General features: G+C 28.4%; 2 protein-coding genes and 1 long non-coding RNA gene across 3 annotated transcripts; all 3 read right to left on the bottom strand.

Moving 5' to 3' along the window:
• Positions 1–1,093: 1,093 nt before the first annotated feature.
• LOC129315305 (uncharacterized) lies at positions 1,094–2,511 on the bottom strand. Its single transcript, XR_008594444.1, has 2 exons — positions 2,453–2,511; positions 1,094–1,305 (listed from the first exon to the last, which is right to left on the bottom strand). It is a non-coding gene; the product is annotated as an uncharacterized LOC129315305 (long non-coding RNA).
• A 2,374-nt stretch (positions 2,512–4,885) lies between these two features.
• LOC129316636 (transcription factor MYBS2-like) lies at positions 4,886–6,928 on the bottom strand. The gene is made up of 2 exons (XM_054961044.1): positions 6,678–6,928; positions 4,886–5,279 (listed from the first exon to the last, which is right to left on the bottom strand). The coding sequence occupies exons 1-2, from the start codon at positions 6,926–6,928 to the stop codon at positions 4,886–4,888; spliced, it is 645 nt and encodes a 214-aa protein (XP_054817019.1).
• Positions 6,929–12,307: 5,379 nt separating this feature from the next.
• Positions 12,308–13,341, bottom strand: LOC129315129 (uncharacterized). Its single transcript, XM_054958687.1, has 2 exons — positions 13,028–13,341; positions 12,308–12,641 (listed from the first exon to the last, which is right to left on the bottom strand). Exons 1-2 carry the CDS (start codon positions 13,315–13,317, stop codon positions 12,617–12,619), a joined length of 315 nt encoding a protein of 104 aa, XP_054814662.1. The 5' UTR covers positions 13,318–13,341; the 3' UTR covers positions 12,308–12,616.
• Positions 13,342–16,326: the final 2,985 nt, after the last annotated feature.

The raw sequence follows: 16,326 nt of genomic DNA, 5'->3' as shown, positions 1-16,326 counted from the left end.
TTTTTAATACATTTTCTTAATTTTCTTTTCATGTACTCGAAGTACAATTATAGATCACTCCCTAACAACTTACAAATATACTATATCTGACATATAATATAAAATATTTTTTAGAAATTTTGTCGAATGTAAAATGTAGAATCTTGTGTAGTTCTTATAATTTTTTTCCACTCTTGCAATTTCAAATGTCAATCCAAAAATTATTATTATTTTTAAGGTAAAGACATGTTTGCTCAATCAATAGTAATGAGTTAGAAATCAATTAAAGTTGATATAAATAATAGAGGGCCACTTAAACAAGTAACTAAGAATTCAAATCATAGTCATTATGCATGCAGTGATTTAGGAGAGAGATGTCTACTTATTACTCTCAATATTTCAAAAGAGATATTATTTACTATGCAAAGCCTACTCGTTATATTTAGTACAAAAAATAATAATTTATAATAAGTTAAACACTTCAATCCTTCTATGTTTATGTTGTTGTTGTTATTATTTTTCCTCTATTTTGGTAAAACAATTTTTTCCTCTTTGTACTTTATTTTGTTGACCAAGGTATCCTTACACTCAAAAGGCATGAGACTAATCCCTTAAAAAAATTTAAACATTATTTAAAAGATTATCCTCTCTCAAAGTGATATTTTCTCATGCGCAATTTTAGGGGTGTTCACGGACGAGACGGGACCGGGACACCCCCATCCCGTGTCCAGTCCCAAAAAAAAATCGGGACTGAATTTTGGTCCCGTGTCCCATCCCGTCCGGTTAAGAGTCGGGATGTAACACACCAAAATTTTTTTTTAAAATAATTTAACTCAACCATAATTGGGTTACAGCCACCCAACACATTTTTATATCAATAATTTCAATATAAAATATTTTATAATTAACATTTCAGATAAATTTTTAACTCCCACATGCCATTAGGCTAAATCACATTTGTCCATCCTTATACTCCCAACAAGTAAACTAAATCACATTTGTCCATCCTTATACTCCCAACAAGTAAAATAAGCAATTTAATAAATTTTCAACACAAGCCAGTTATTTGGCCTTATAATCATGCCATTTTAACCAATCCAAAGTAAACCAAATATTAAAATTACAGTCATCCAAATTGTACTAAAAATAGAAATAGTTTGAAAGGCATGATTACATTTATATATTCATATAATTGACAATAAACAAAAAGCCCTAATATTGGCAATATAACACATTATAAATCATAAATTAAATACCCAAAAGAGACAGTGGATCTATACCACTAAGCCTCTGGGACTCCTCCACGTGTCACTCGTGGCTCTTCTCCTGAAAATTGTTAACCACATAATGAGACTCAAAAGTCCCAGTAACCAAAGCCAATTTATGATAGTGTATACAAACAGTTAAGTGTGTGCTTACTAAGTGAGAATTAAAAATAATATAATTCCAACAAATATAAGGAATATTATAATAAATACAAACAACCATCCTTATATCCCTCCATTAACCTCGAGCCGTAGCCCTCACTCGGTGCTAAATTACCCGGCCAAAGGTAGATTAGCCCGAGCCCTTACAAGCCACCTATTGAGCTCCAATAGGGGCGTACCACGTGGCACATAAATACAACAACAATAGCAAGTCTCCCAACACCTCCCACAATAATCAAACAAATTCATAATAATATTGCACAATTATACATATTACAAAATTCATAATTTTCTCAATAATCACCCAATTAACATGAAGTAACACTAATCACAAATTAAAAGCATGGTTACCTTGTGGCTTTTTTAATAAATTATTCCTTAAAATTTCTCTCTCACCACAATCTTCACCAGTAATACAATCTACAAATAACATATTATTTATAAATATTAGTTTCAATTTTTGAAACTAATAAAATAATTCTAATAATAGAATTAAAAATATAATATAATTCCTAATTTCAATCTTAATACAAATCTATAGTTAATACTATTAAGTAAAATTTTTAACTTCTCTTTTAATTATCAATAAACATTAATAATCTAAAAATCAACTTCTAAACTAATTTCTATTATCAAAATTTTCTTTTTATTTCATAAATTCGTACCTAAAATACTCAAAAATTAAAAATTAAGTCTCTAGCTTAGAATCATAATCCTATAGCCATAATAATTCATTTCTCATCCCAAATAATCATCTAAACCTCAATAAATCAACATATATTTTCAGATCTAGTCTAGAATTTGATCCATAAGCCACAAATTCAAAGATCACCAATAAATTTATACTCTAGAATATTTATTATACTACTAACAACCTCAAAAACATATTTATTCAACATAAATTCATCCCTCTTCCAGATCTTAAATTTTCTACCACTACAAACTCAGAAACAAAAGAAAAAGGATGACTAGAAAAATTTTAGAACACTTACTTAGTCTTGAAAAGCTTAAAATCACATCCTAAATATCCTATTAAAAACTCTTACCTTAAAACCCTGCACCGGTGAATTTGGCTCACAGATGCTCTCTCTGCCGAAGCTCACGCACGAAAGAAGGAATGAAGAAATGAAGGAACAGGTGAGTTTTTATAAAAATTCAGTGGGTCCACATTTTTTTTAATTATTTTCTCTCTCTTCTTCTTCTTTTTTTTTATTATTATTTTATTACTGTTACTGTTGAGGCGGCGGACGAAGCAAATTCGTTTTCTTCTTCTTCTTCCTTTCTTTCTTGTTTTTACACCTTTTTTTTATTATAATAATAATTTAATAATATTATTTTATTATTATTTTTTTATTTTTTTTTAAATTATTTTTTTTAATTTTCTATTAACCCAAATTAACTATTAAAATTTATATTGGGATGTTACACGGGACGGGACCGGGACAAGATCGGGACGTCCCGTCGTCCCGATAAATGAAATAATATCAAAAAAAATCTGGATAATAATGTTCATTAAAATTTTAAATTATATAATTTATTAAGTTTAAAATCAAAATAACACAAGTACATAAATAACAATAATTTAAAATTAATTATTGAATTATATTAATCACAACTACATATTATAATAAAAAATATAAGTGATCTTTATGCTATAAGATTTGCAACAACAAGCAAGTCAAATACAATATCAAATAATTGTTCTTCTACTTTAGTGAAGATGTACTAAGCTAATTACTCTTCTAAAAATAAGCAAGAAATATGTTATAAATAAAAGTTATTAAATAGATAGATATAAGAATAAATTATATTAATATAATTAATATATTATAAAAAAATATCGCCATGTTTACTCCATACCATTAAAATTATCAATATAAAAAAACTTTAGTTTTAAATAAGAATTGTAAGTATTAAAATTATAATTGATATAATTAATATAAGTATAAATTATATTAATATAATTAATATATTTAAAATAAAAAATAATATATATACTATTCGGGACGGGACGGGATGTCCCGATGATAATCCCGTGTCTCGTCCTGTCCTGAACCCCTTTCCTGTCCCGTTTCATAAAGTCTCGTCCTGATTATTTTTGAGTTGGGACAAGACCCGTCCCGATATAATCGAGACGGGTTCAGATTGAATACCCTTATGCAATTTTATGAATCGAACTCTATGCTCTTTCTACTATTTGATAATAAAAGTGTGCATGGATGGAAAGGGGTTTGCACTAGATTTGAGATTTAGTATCACTAAATGGGCCTATTTTTACAAATGGGCCCTCACCCTGACAATACGGTTGAGTTTTTGGAACAATAACAAAAAAGAAGTGGGTAAAGGATTGTAAACTACTCAAATATGGATCTGTTGCACCAAATATCAAATGTTCCACAAAAATACTAAAAAAAAAAAAAATCGGAGGATAGTATCTTGTACGCACCGGAAAATTTTTCTATCTAAAAGATTTGAATCGCGAAATGACATGAATGTCCTTACGTTCAAGTGTACGTAAACATTTGTTGGAAAAACACACAATAACTTTATAATTGAGTCCTTACTCATAAACAACTATCAAATACAGCCAAATAAACATAAGCAAATAAAAAATCACAGACAATTAACATACACATATAAAAGGAAATGAGGAATGCGTTTATCTCATTTTCTATCTAAACGTATTTTCTATTTTCTTTTTTAAAGTTATTTTTTCGTGCACCAAACATTTTGAAAATGAAAATATCTCAATAATTAAATAAAAAAATTAGAGTTAGGTTTAACCAACATACCTGCAAGTTAGAAAAAAATATCAATTTAAGTAAGGATCTTGCCATACCTCAAAAGTATGCAAATTCACAATTTACTAGACCCTTATAAAAAGAATGAGCGCAGTATAAGAGAAAACAAAGAGAATGAGTATGTTAAACATGATGAGATCGATATTGAACTTGTTGAAGATTAGATTGGTTACCACTTCAGTATAATAAGTTAATTAATTAATTCTCCTATAAGCTCTCTGATGACTAATTCAGCTTTGTGATAATGATAAAAGTGACAACTAAAAAGTGGTAAAAGTACATTGGGTGTCTGCTCAATAGGTTTACTTATGTGCAGGGATAGATTTAGAGTTCACTAGTTGAGAGGGTCAAATTGAAAAGAAAATAAAGAACGGGAAGCCAAAATCCATTTTAAACTATTTTACAAGCAAAAAGTATAATTTTTACTAAGAGGCATATGATGCATGGGGGCAAGAACCCTGCTTGCCCCTGTACATATGCAAATATTTATAAAGATCAATTTATTTTGGACTCAATTAAATAACATAACTGAATTACTCAAACTCATAATTACTTAAATATTCATAATATAATTCATAAAATATTCCAACAAAACATGGCTAAATGACCCTTATTTACTATATATTTCACGGTGCATGAACATACATGACACCCGATCGAGATCATCAGCTTCAAGATTCAACCCAAACGCAGCTCTAAATCAACTTGACCATTATCATCATCATCGTGATCATCAGCAACACGTGATGATGTTCTTGTCGTGTTCATCATCCCAGAGATCTCACTGGTGCTGCTAGATTCTCCATTATCTGAGAAGAGCATGAGGGTTCGTGGTGGGAGTGGGCCCACATGATCTTCTTCTTCTTGCATCTTATTTTGAGGGTTTGGTTTCAAAGCAGAGGCCAATGTGTTCATGAGATCATTATTAGAAGAGAGATGCGTTTGGAGGAAACTGATGAAGAAATTGGTGGCATGTCTCTCAACTTGTCTTGCTGTCTTGTTCTTCGCAAACTTCTTGGCGATTTTGTTCCATCGACCTACTCCACACTTCATCAGCCCCATCAAAAATTGCCTGTCACATAAGTAAATATATCGAATTATCTATACATACATACATACATACATACATATTGTTCATGCATGATATCGTGGTGATGACTAGAGGTTGATAATTAATAACGTAGATTATTATCATAACTTGTTGTCAACGTTACAAAACTCACCGTAACTCTTTGTAGTAGCTAGTCATGTGTGTGATGTTGCAGATTGTAAATAGGTTGAATAAAAAATTACACGAGAGAAAAATATTTTTAAATTTTGGAAATTTTCTATCTTTTTCAGGTAGTATCAATAATTTAATTATACATCTCCTTAGTTCTGGTTATTAGGTGTACGGATGGTCCTACATTGAATGATTAGAGAATTAGTTAGGGTTAATGTATATTTTTATCCCTAAATTATTCTCTAAGGAGCACCCATTCTTATAAACTATTTGTTATAATAATCAATTAAAATTTTATAGATTTGCCTGTGACATTAAATATTCCAACATTGACTATTAAAAATGTTGACTTGGACTTGAATTTGACTAAAAATACCACATGCCATGCTAAGTGAATTCAAGTAAGATACATTTTTAAAATATTTTAATTACTTTAGAGGTGAAATTGCTACAAGAATACTAGGCACTCCTCTTAGGAATAGTTCAAGAGCAAAAATGCATATTTAACTTGAATCCACTTGATATGACAAATAACATTTTCAATTAAACTCAAGTTTTAATTAGCATTTTTAATAGTCAATGTTGGATTATTTAACATTGGAGTAAATATCTTATGTTTTAATTATTTTAAGGGTTATGATAAATAGTTTAAGACACTGGATGCTTCTCAAAGAATAATTTAAGGACAAAATTACACTTTAACACACTTAATTAATCACAACTATATAAGCATATGATGAATCCTTCCAAAGTAGCTTAAGTTAGTTTGGCTTAAGTGATACATTAATCTATGACTAATGTAATAAGACTAATTAATATGACATCAGAGTGAGGCCAATTTGAAACTTGAAAAAAATTGATTGATATTTTAAAAAAAACAGAAAAGAAGTGAGAAAAAATAATGAGAAAAATATTAGATGTATGGATAATCCTACATTGTGTGATATATTAGAGAATTAATCATAACTATATAAGTGTGTGGCAAGTCCTTCCAAAGTAGTTTAAGCTATCTTGGTGTAATTAACAAGTATTAATTCATGATTAATATAAAACTCTGATACTGATAAAATAGTTAGAAATGGCTTATATATAGGAGTGGAAGGAGAACAATTATAACAAGATATGATGAAAACTAGAGAAACTAACCAGAGAACAAGCAATTGCAATTGCAATGGAAGATAGAATTTGGAAGCAATAATTTAATAAGACAAGAATGTGAAAGAATATAATGATGAAAATAAAACATACTGATGCTCCTTAGGAGTCCAATTAAGCTGATCATCGGTAGCTTGAGAAAACAAGGAAGTTCCCGAATTGGCAGGATTAGGGTTAGGGTTAAACGTGGAGGAAGAGGGTAAGCAAGATTTCTTGACCTTGAATCGAATTTTCCTGGAAAAAATATAAGCTGTGAATTTGATGATTCTTGAGGGTTTATATGGCTTTATATTTTCTGGGGAAGATGGAGGAGAGTTTGTGAGATCAATCACTTCTACTTCCATTATTATTATTGCTGAGAAAATGAGAATAGTAGAAGGGAGAGAGAGAGAGAGAGAGAGAGAGAGAATGGAGTAATAAGAATAATGAAGTACTATTTGCAAAAGGGCATTAGGGAAGAAATTAAATAGGATGAGAAAGAAAGAAAGAGAGAAGGAGAGTGAGGGACAAAATGGTAAATTCAAAGAAGGAATGAAACTGATTGAATTATGGTTGGGAGATGAGGAAGAAACCATTGCATGGGGAAGTGAAATAAGACTTGAGTAAACACGTTATAGGAGAAACGCACCTAACCGTCATCTTATCAATTCTATTATAGAAGAATCAGAAATCTTACGTGTGATTGGAAGGTCTCCATTAATCATGTACTTGGAGAGAAACAAATTATTGTGCTGGTTGGCTTATCAAGTTGATATTATATTATAATAATTTAATATAGTAGGGTTGTAATGTACCACCACTAAATTGTAGGGGCTCTTTACGTTTTAGGTGTATCCTCATTTATTTGTAATTGCATGGTTTTGACCATGGTCATATCAATAAAGAAAAAGAAGAAGAAATTGATAAACGCACCATAGGATAATGTCAAAAATAAATGAAAGAATTACATCTAAAGACTTTCAAAGACAGTTATTTATAAATAAAGATTAATACAAAATGAATTGTTATTAAAATAAAAATATAATTTATTTTTTTCAAATGAAACTTGTTATTAATCATTGTCTGTGAATATTTTTTTTTCCAAGTCCTTGTATGTGATTTTTCCAAAATAAATTTAATACATTACTTTTAGTTCATATGTAAGTCATTGGTAATTATTTTGGAAAAGTTAGTTGAAATTAATATTTTTTTAAGGAATGTACATATTTTTTATTATATACTCATTAAATATTTTATATAAGGTGATTCAATGATAACAATTAAAATTTTAAGATATTGTTTTTTAAAAAGAATAATGAATAATTAAGCTGAGTCTCTAAACAATGCTCTTTATTATATATTTTTTTGTATGAACACCTAATGTCCTGAGCCTGCCCCACTCAAGCTGTGAGGACTTAACGAGGCTTAGACTAATCTAAATTAAGGCATGACAAGCACCACAAGAATGGGTATCCCGTGGCTACTTACACTGCTGCATTTTCATGACTCGAACTCAAAACCTCTAATTAAGCTGGAATAATTCTTACTAGTTGATCCAAATGCTCGTGGTTTGCTCTATATCATATATTGAAGGAAGTAGTCGGTTGAATTTTCAATCAACCTCATGTCCTCATCAAAAAGATTTCAATTGTGCTTTTTCATCATATACTATTATATCATGTTGTTATGATATGATATACCATGCTAATGAAATTATTATACCATTTTCAATAAAGCTTGTTCTCAATTATATGACATTCCAATAGATGATAGATAGATCCATCAGAATGTTGTCAACAAAAATAAATTGAAAAACATATTTGTGTTAAAACTTAAAATCTTAGAAATATGAGCTTTCTTTTTTTCGTTTGGTGATAGAATATAGAAAAAATAACAATAAAATCTCTTTAAATTATATAAATGATAATTTGATTCTTTGAAATGTCATAATTTCACTGAAATCTTTTAAGACTTTTTTATCATTAATGAATTTATATAAATAATCAAATTGCTCTTGTAACAATATTAAGAATTTGACATGTGAAGTTGTAATTTATTATTGCATTATTGTAAATGTAAGAAGCAAAGTTATAAACATTTAAATAAAACTTAGGATTATTAAGTGTTATTTTTAACATTTGTAGCAATATAAAAAATTTGACACTCAAAGTTGTAATTTACTGTTGAATTATTGTGAATATAAAAATAAAAAATTGTGACTATTTAAAGAAAACTTATGATCATTTTACTTTTAATAAGGGCAATTTTATCATTTTTATAAATTTATTAATAACAGAAAAGTCTATAAAATTTTTAATGAAATTATGACATTTTGAAGAGTTAAATTATTATTTATATAATTTAAATAAATTTTTGTCTTTTTCCCAAGAATATATTAACTTTCTTTGAAGGATAATAAATTTTAGAAGCCAAAAGTGCAACTGTTTTATTTTAAATGTACATGAAATCTTAGTGTACTCCTTTAATTTTATAAAATATTTTTTTAATTTTTTTAATTTTAACATGGTTAATTTTTTTTTCAAAATATAATGCATTTTGAAAAGGATAAGATTTAATTAATGATGATTAGTTCAATTTTATCTATCATTATTTTGCTAAATAAGAATATTCTTGAAAATTTATAAACAAAATTAAAATTGTAAATTGAATTTGATGGATTTCATTAGTATGTATATAATTTGTTTAAAAATGTTTTATAAATTGTGATAGAAGGAGTATTTTGTAAATATTTGTCCCCATTTTTTTCGTTCAACTCTCTGGCTAGTCTCTCCAATTCACTCTTTCATAGTGTGATCATAACTCCAGAAATAGATTTGGGAGTTTTTGTTCAAATCAATCAATCAATCAATTGTGAGTATAAGTTACTTAGACTTTGCCTCATCCATTCTTATTAGTTTTGAAACGTATGCACCAACTCAATCATTTCTCTGTTTTTTTTTAAAAAAAAACCTCATTAAAAATTAAAAATATTTGTTAAAGATAAACGAGCTGAATTTGAAAAATTGACCAAATTTAAACTAAACGGACTTTCAAAACCCATAATGTTAGCCTAAAGTGTACTGGGCCCACAAGTAACGAGAGTCGAGAGTAACACAGTACCGTTAAAGAAGTTTACATTAATTTTTTTAACTTTAAGCAAAGCGCGTATAAAATAAATAATATTATCAAATTTTAATGACCTTTTTACCAATATTTTTAAAATCAGATTGAATATTAAACTAAAAAAATTAGCAATTTATGATTTGTAGGATCCAACCCAATAGGATCAATGGTTGAATTGCTAATGTAATAATTAAATAAAAATAATATTAAAGATATATATAAAATAAATACAAGAAAAAAAATATATAACATGTTAATAAAATGGCACAACATAACTGTATTTTAGTAGTGTTATAAATTATAATTTTATAACTTATCAAATATAAGTGAATTTTAATTAAATTAAATATGAGTACACTTAAAAGTATTTGTATTTACATATATAATTGTTAATATCTTTATAAAAAAGGATTTCAAATTATATTGTATACATATAAATTGTTCAAAAATAAAGTTGGCTTTTAACAGGATCTAATTTTTAAATTTTTTTATTTTTTTTAATTTTTAAACTTTTTTCAATCTTATGTTTAAAACCATCCCGTTTTTTAAAAATCGCTCTAATTTTTTATTCAACTTTAATTTCTAGCTTAATAATGACTCAACTTTAGTTCAATATGAGTCAATCATAAAAATAATTTTTCGATCCAAACCGAGCTATTAATAACTTTGAATGACGGTCTAACCATTCAGTTCATTTTAATTTTTAAATCATTGCTTTTTACTCACAACTTTTTCCATGAATTGTCTCGAAAAACTTATATACATTATAATTAAGTGCCTCTCTTACTTATAACTTAACTCACTTTTTCTCATTTATTATAATTAGATTAAAATGTATAAAATCTCATAAATTTTGAGGTAGCTATGTGATCCTTCTCACCTTTAAACGTTTAAAATAAATCTCCCCAATTTTTAATTTTATTTTTCAAAACCCTCTACCATTAATTAACTATTTTTTTGTTAATATAGTTATTGTCACTTCATATTAATACAATACACATGGCGCATGACATGAAAAAATATTTTTATTATTTTTAACACAATTTAAGGAGGGAAAAAATTATATTTTTATTTTTAACATATATGACGATGCTATTATTTTTTAGTTAAGCAATATTGTTCTTATTATTAATGGAAAACACAATTTAAGGAAAAATTATAATTTTATTATTCTTTATCAATTAAAGTAGCCTTTTATATTAAACTAATAAAAAAATCTAAAAGTTGTCATAATTTTTTTTTACTTGAATAAGTATTGAAAATTTCATTCAAAGAAGAATATAACAAGTACAAACAAATAAAAGTATAAATAATGAAATTTATATGGCTCTTATCAATGGTAGCTTTTAGGTATTTTTTTTTCATTTGCTTAATATAAAAGATTGGTTTAATTGATAAAGAATAACAAATTATAATTTTTTAAATTGTATTACTTGTAAATGATGAGAATAATTTCACTCAACTAAAAAATAATGAGAGCATCATCATTTGTATTAAAAATTAAAATTACAATTTTACCCCTCCTTAAATTGTGTTAAAAATAATAAAAAATATTTTTCATGTCTTGTGCCATGTATATTGTATTAATATGACATGACAATAACTATATCAATAAAATAATAATTAATTAATGATAGTGGGTTTTGAAAAAATAAAATTAAAAATTAGGGGATTAATTTTAAATATTGAAAGATAAAAAATGTCATATGTAACTATGTCAAAATTCAGGAGGATTTTATGCATTTTAGCGTACTAAGTATAATTATAATTATTTCAATTTCTTAAAATAACAATTATAATTAAAATATTTTCATGCAAATAAGAATTAGATCTAGCTAAAAAAGCTAATCCCTCACAATATAATAAATTAAGATTCAAACTCCTACAGGAAAAGATACCTACATTTACTACTCATTCCTTGAGTAATAAAAATAATGTTTATAATTTTATTTTTGTTCTTAAATAATGAAATTTTTTATTAGTATTTTAAAGTATAAATACACTTATGTATTTATTATCTTTAACTCGACATCATGCTTTTTTTTAAACTAATTTCATAAATCAAAATGATTGCTCAGAAATTCAAAAACCCATATCTATCTTTTCAATTTAAAATAGAAAAGAACCTGCATTATTTAATTTGTAGATAAATAGTACAACTTATTTCAGGTGTCATTTAAAACATGTCAGCCAATTCTTCTAATTATATATATATATATATATATATAAAACTGTTATTGGAGCATTACAGAAATTCACATATTGGGAGAATGAGAATAAAATTTTAAAATAAAAAATAATGAAGGTTAGATTTTCAATAAAAAAATTTAAAAAATTAACTAAAAATATTGATTTAAACAGTTAAATTCAAGAGTTCAAATTACAAATAAAATATATAAATTCTAAATATAGCTTTCAGGCTGCAATTGTAATTCTTATTTGCAAGTTATCTAAATTAATATTTACAATTTATTTTTTAAATTCTTTTTCAGGAATCTAATTGTAATTATTTTTTTATTTTAAGACCTTATTATCATTCTTCCTTTAAATATATACACATAATGAAACACAACTACATGAATCAGAATTTAAAAAAAAGTGACAACTTTGAAAGTCCTGTACTTACATTCTTGTAACCCTACTGTACTCTGTAGCCTAAAGCATCAAACTACTACCAAAAAGAAAAAAAACATAATAGTGAAACATTCTTACCTTACCAACCACTTCCAGTTCCACACATAGAAATCTAGGAATCTAAGATATATATATATATATATATATATATATCATTATACGACACCATCGAGCTTAAAATTCACGAACCAAAACTGGAGCAACAAACAGTTCCTATGTAATAATATTCCTGCTGCATCTTCATATATTTTGTCTGAAACATCTTCATGAGCTCCATCAAATTAAAGTTCCTCACTCTAAGCTCTTGCCCCAGGCCTTAACCTGTTCATAAATAAACCCCTTTTAATCAAATATGAAAAGTCAAAATGTGAGAGAGAGAGAGAGAGAGAGAGAGAGAGAGAGAGGATCTTCAACTTTGTTACTTTGAGCTCCCATGGAAGTAAGTTCTAGCTCCTCTCTCTAAGTCACTTACCCTTGATTTGAATGGAGGAAAAATAGGGAGGGCAAAAAATTAGGAGGGAAAACTCCCAGAAATAGTAAAAATATTATTTTTGAGAAAATTTTCTCTCTTCCTTATTTTCTTCTCACTTTTCTCTCCATCCAAATCAAGTATTAAAGTTACTTTAGAGACGATCCTATTTTTCATATGCGAAGGCATGGGAGGACACTTAAACTTAGAAAATGTAAATAATAATAATAATAATTACCTGTTCTGAGTAGGGTTTGGTCTGCTTGGTGGAATCCTTCTGAGGCTAGCAGCAACCATAGCAGGCTGATCATGAGCTGAGTTTGGCCCTTGTTTGCTGTGTGAGAAAGTTTGAGAAGATGATGAAGATGAAGACATATTGTTGTGATCCAAAGAAGAAGATGAAGAAGAAGAAGGTGGGTGTGTGTGAGGGAGGGTCCTAGCTAAGGACACATTAACCCAAAGGGAAAGCATGAGTATTGCAATGGAAAAGATAAGGACAATGATTGAGTTGTTGCAGAAGAAATTCATGGTCTTGATTTGCTGACTTAGAGGATGTGCTTCTTGTAATGATGAGTTGATCAAGGAAGCCATTTATATATATATATATATATAACAAAAAAGGAGAAAACTTTTGTGATTAGGCATAGGGTCAGGTATTTTCATTTAAATATGAAACTCTAAGTCACCTTAAAAATTAGTCCAATTAGTAAGAATTTAAGTCATAACTCATAAGATTATGAATTAAATTTTGTTGCTAAAGTGAAAACTTTGTTGCTGAATAATCTCTAAATATTCGTAAATGAAGTGTGCCTATCAGACCCAACTCATCTAAACTCAATGTTACAAAAAAAGGGGAGAATATCAATGAAGGACCTTGCAAGCAATTTAATTTCATAAAAGGATTGCTGACAAGGAAATATTAACAATTAACAAGTGAAGTTCTTATTTAACAAGTATTCAATGGTCCAAGTGTTTATCAGATATTAAATTATTTCACAGGTGTTTCATTGATATTCTACTGAAAAAAAATTGAAACAGTGAGTGAAGTGAGTCAACAAACACGCCACTAGAAGACAATACAGAAATAGAATAATAACATTAAGGAAGAGTGTGTTGTCTTATGCATATTGTTAGGTTATAATTAATATACATTGCATGTAAAGGATTTGCAGGTGAGTCATGTGACAATACATTTGACTAACGTAAGAACTTCCAAGTTCCAAAGCAAAATCAGCAGAGATTGATTTTTATCTGAAATACCATGTGACTTAATGACACATGGTTGGCTGGCCGCTTTGGATTCTACTTTCCCTCAGATTTACAATTCCATTCAAACTCATCAGACCCAAATCACTGCTACATATGTAACTACTAATAATAAGAATAATATATGTTTTCACTGAAACTACCACAGAAAAATATAAATATCTCACCTCGTTAATCGGGATGAATTTTGTAATCGAATCTCTAGGTGTTTGAGAAGAAAATGGTAGAGCAAGGTTTGAAATCAAAGTGTAAATGTAAATTTTATATACAAGTAAAGTAGCTTCTCATCTTACCAAAATAGTAGTTCTCTGCACCAAGTCAGAGAAAGAAGCTTGGCCGTTTGGTGAGCAAGAATCCTGTGGACTATTGTGCTCCGGCCAACTATATTCCCATTCAGGTTGTAGAGTATCTTTAGGGCTTGTTTGATCTACCATACATTATTATACAAATTTTTTAGCCGTTTACGCTGATTCTCCAACTGATGTAAAAATATCCAGTCAGTTCATTGTTCAATGTAAAAAGTGGTATGATATGCCAATAGAAAAAGGGGCGAAAACACTTTTTACACCTATTGTTTACAGTTTACACAACCAGCATAACAAGGGACACCTTTTACACGTTAATTTTTTCAACATTTTTTACTCCCTTTGGCCCTTAGTATAAGAACCTACTTTATAATCATTAATAGAAGATAGACCATTGTTTTTTTCCCCCTAAATATCCTTTGCTTTGATATTCTCTAACTAACTAAACAACCTCATCTAATTAATAAACTGAAGTAAAATAATGATAAAAATGGATTAGGATAATTACCTAGTAACATGCTGAGGTCCATGGCAGCTATAAATCAATGTTTGATAAAGTGAGAATGTACTGATTGAGAGAGTATTCAACTTAAGGAAAGAAGCAAGCCACATGAAGCACACTGAAAGCAAGCATACACTTGCTGGGCCAAAAGCAAATATATATGTAAATTGCTTGTCATATAATCCAATGACCAAAATGCCCCTGTCAGTTTAAATAGGATCGCTGATAACATATATGCTCAGTGAGTTAGAATCTCTTCCAGTATACTCAAACCAAATATTCCAACCTATTATGGTTTATTCATTAAGACCCGGTCCATTTTAAAATAGTGCACAATATAACATAAAGATTACTAATATTCACAATATTATATTGGTTAGAATTTTACAATTGATTAATGCTAATCCAAAAATAATCCAACGTAAGCTTCATTCTTATCATTTATTTGATATATGTTCATATGCAATGCTTTTCTTCAGACGGGGAAAAAAAAACCTCAACACCTTTATAACAGAGGCATCAAGATGAAAGAAATTAGATCAGACACATTTCACAAACTTCCAATGTTGTCAATAATAAATAATAGTAATAATGTTCCTCATTACTCCTGCCTATCTTCTCTCTTAGGTCATAGTAGCTCTCGTGCAAAAGTCAGAAACAGAGCACTAGTGTGCCAGTTTTCTCACCAGCCAAAGCCATATTCATTCTTGAATGAGAACGCTTTCAGGACCATCGTGCACGCAACATGTTTTTCAACTTTTCTAGTTGAATAATTAATGTAAGACACAAGCATACAACAAGGCCATATTGCCCATTTTCAACAGCCTAATATTTTTCTAAAAAAAGGAACAATCAATATAGTAATGCATATAATAAAATATATAAGAAGTGCCACTATTTATAAGCTATAAACTACGTAACTTGAACGATGATCAAGTGAAGAGAGGGGGGAAAAAAGAGAGTTTAAAAGTACAAACTCATACTTCCCACTATTCTCTAACACACTAGAGGACTATCCCCGTATCAGCCATACAAAAATCTGACAGTTCAGACAATTCTTACAGCCAAAGCATATCAATTTTTCCCCTTTTGTTCTTTGGTCAAAGTATAGATTCAATGATACATATTCGATTCAAATATAAACGAAAAGGAGACAGATAGAAAAGGAGAGAGAAAAAAGTTATAAGCAAGAAAAGAGTCTAAAACTCAATCACAAAACGCGTAGGACTAATTTATGTGCAAAATAAATGACCATGAAATATGCAAGTGCCTATGCTGTAGTATAGCTATATAACATAACCTATGTGCCTGTGAAATGATAATTGCCAAGCATGTCTCAGATAATTCCGATCTCAACAGTTAACTTCTCATGGATGCATACTAATATCATGTAATTCCATCAGTTAAGTCACGTGGATATCCACGCACGACGAGTCATATGCAGATGCAAATACATGATGGTGA

This window comes from Prosopis cineraria, unplaced genomic scaffold (assembly GCF_029017545.1).
Source record: "Prosopis cineraria cultivar Desert tree isolate PC_DT_omini unplaced genomic scaffold, ASM2901754v1 PC7, whole genome shotgun sequence".
Taxonomy (NCBI): domain Eukaryota; kingdom Viridiplantae; phylum Streptophyta; class Magnoliopsida; order Fabales; family Fabaceae; genus Prosopis; species Prosopis cineraria.
The sequence above is the reverse complement of the archived record's forward strand: the minus strand, read 5'-3'. Positions and strand labels throughout refer to the sequence as shown.